Raw genomic sequence first — 2,268 nt, 5'->3', positions numbered from 1 at the left:
CCTCGAGGGGGGGGGGGGGGGGGGGGGGGGGGGGTCCTGCCAGATAAGTCAGTGCAATCAACCCCCCCTCTACAAATAGCCCCCTCCCTTCCCCACCTGGGGCATGAATGGCTCCATTCAGGGGCTGTTTGCTCAGTTGGGCAAGGCCCAGGCACGAGGTTCCTGCCCCAGGCTGGGCAGGGGGTGGCCTGGGAGAAAACCCAAGTGTCCAGGCTCCTAGCACCACCAAATTGACCCCCACAGACCCAACTCCCTCCCCATAGTCATGGCCCTGATCAATGCTGAGACCAGCCCCAGTTTTAGGGCTGTCAGTGGAGGGGAGGAGGTTATTGGGGGAGGTGGGGTGGTGCTGCTGGGACCAGTGCTGACTGGGCTGGGTTGGTTGGGGACCCTGGAGTCTCAGCGGCAGGGGGGTGGGGTGGCATAGAAACTGGAGGTCAATGTTAGGGTAGCAGGGGGTTGTGGGTTGGGAGTGAGGGGCACTGGCAAGGCTGGGGAGCACTAGTGAGGGTCACCAGCAGGGCTGAGGGAGCAGGGAGCTGCGGGTCAAGAGTGAGGGGCATAGGGAGGGAGGGCACAGCCCCTCCCTCCCCCTGGCTGTGGGCTGAGCCTAGGTCGTCCCTGCCCTGGGGTATATAGGGAAGCCCTCTGGGGCAGTAGCAGGCTGCTCCACCATGGACCTGCTCCAGCTGCTGCTGCTCGCTCTGCTCTGGGGAGCTTCAGGTGGGGGCTGTTCCATGCAGCTGGGGCAGCTCCCCCACCAGAGCTGGGCTCCCCTAGGGCCAAGGATCGGGCCTTGGACACCTTCAGCTCGGGGGGGCAGGACTAGGAGCCTGGATGCCTAGGTTCCCCCCCCCTTAGGGTGCTGATGGATGTTTCCCCCCAGCCCTGCCTGCACTGCCCCCCGAGGACTGCGCCGGGGGCCCCGCGACCTGGTGCCAGAGCCTGGCTGCGGCCCAGCGCTGTGGAGCCCTGGAGCTGTGTGCCCAGCTGGGCAGGGACCGCACCCTCACTGTAGGTGCCTAGGGGCCGGGGACTCCAGGTTGGGAGTGAGGGGTACTGCTAGGGGGGCTGTAGGTAGGGACTGAGGGGTGCTGGCACAGCCCCAAGCCTGGCTGCCCCTCCAGGAGGACACGTGCAGTGACTGCGAGCAGGTCGTCACTCTCCTGACCCACATGCTGCAGGAATCACCTGTGAAGGTACCCAGGGCAGGGCTGGGGGGCTGCGGGGAGGTCCCTATGCCACACAACCCTGACACCTCCCCCCACCCCGGCTCACCGCAGCAGGCGCTGGGCCAGAAGTGCCAGGCGCTGCCGATACCTACAATAGTGCCCGTGTGCCAGGAGCTGGTGGACAAGGCCTTTGCCCTCCTCCTCGCCTCCCTGGAGGGTCAAGTCGTAAGTGCAGAGTGCAGCCCCCCCTTCTCTCCCCCTCCACTCCACTGGCCAGAACTGGGAGGGAGGGTGGAGCAGCCCCTTGGAGCTGGGGAAACTGAGGCATGAATTGAACCCAGGCAGGGACCCAGGGGGACCCCCACACCCCTCAGGGAGATGGCCTGGGCACCCAGGCATCCAAGTGCCCCTGCTCCCTGCAGAGAACCCAGGCATCTGAGGTCACAGCTTGCCTTCTTCTAACCCCTCCAGACCTCCTAGAGACCCCAGGCATTCGGGTGTCCCTGCTCCCCCTCAAGGAACCCAGGCTTCCAGGGGCCGTCCCCCAGCTCTCAGCCCCTCAGAGAACTCAGATGTCAAGGTTCTCAGGCCCTCCCCATTCTAACTTCCCAAGACCACCCCCACAGAGACGCAGCGTCTCACCTCACTTCTGCTCTATCCCCCAGACCCCCCTGCAAGAACCCAGGAGTTCAGGGCTCCAGCCTCCAAGAGAACCCAGGTGTCCAGGGTCCCCACTCTAACCCCCAGATCCCAGTTCTCTTAAAGCTAGACAACCCAGACATCCAGGCTCCCAGCCCCCCTGCTATAATCCCTCAGCCCCCAATCCCCTCCTAGGCCTGGGAGAGAACCCAGGCATCCAGGCTGGGGCCCCGTGACCCCACTCTGCCCCCCAGAAGCCCGGAGTTGTCTGCACCCAGCTGGGGCTGTGCCCCCAAGGCCCTGCCTGGAGCCGTGACCCACTGTTGCGCCAGCTGCTGCAAGGTCTCCACGCTGCCTATGCTGACCCCCAGGTATGGGCGGGCTCTGGGTGCCTGGGGTGAGGAGGTGGGTGCAGGGCCAGGGACTGGGAGAGAGGCCAGACACCTCTGGGGGGGGG

General features: G+C 65.6%; 1 protein-coding gene across 2 annotated transcripts in view; it reads left to right on the top strand.

The window, feature by feature from the left end:
- The first annotated feature begins 26 nt into the window (after positions 1-26).
- SFTPB (surfactant protein B) overlaps positions 27-2,268 on the top strand; it is a 3,368-nt gene continuing 1,126 nt past the window's right edge. Inside the window, exons 1-4 of one of the 2 annotated variants that reach the window (XM_025212794.1) lie at positions 27-723; positions 887-1,014; positions 1,128-1,199; positions 2,066-2,182. In XM_025212794.1, coding sequence (XP_025068579.1) covers positions 675-723; positions 887-1,014; positions 1,128-1,199; positions 2,066-2,182 — 366 coding nt within the window. In that variant the 5' untranslated portion in view covers positions 27-674. Of the gene's footprint in view, positions 724-886; positions 1,015-1,127; positions 1,398-2,065; positions 2,183-2,268 lie in introns of both variants that reach the window. The other variant, XM_025212793.1, reaches the window with a different exon arrangement.

This window comes from Alligator sinensis, unplaced genomic scaffold (assembly GCF_000455745.1).
Source record: "Alligator sinensis unplaced genomic scaffold, ASM45574v1 scaffold453_1, whole genome shotgun sequence".
Lineage (NCBI taxonomy): Eukaryota > Metazoa > Chordata > Crocodylia > Alligatoridae > Alligator > Alligator sinensis.
Note: the sequence above shows the minus strand (reverse complement) of the source record. Positions and strands in the feature narration are given on the sequence as shown.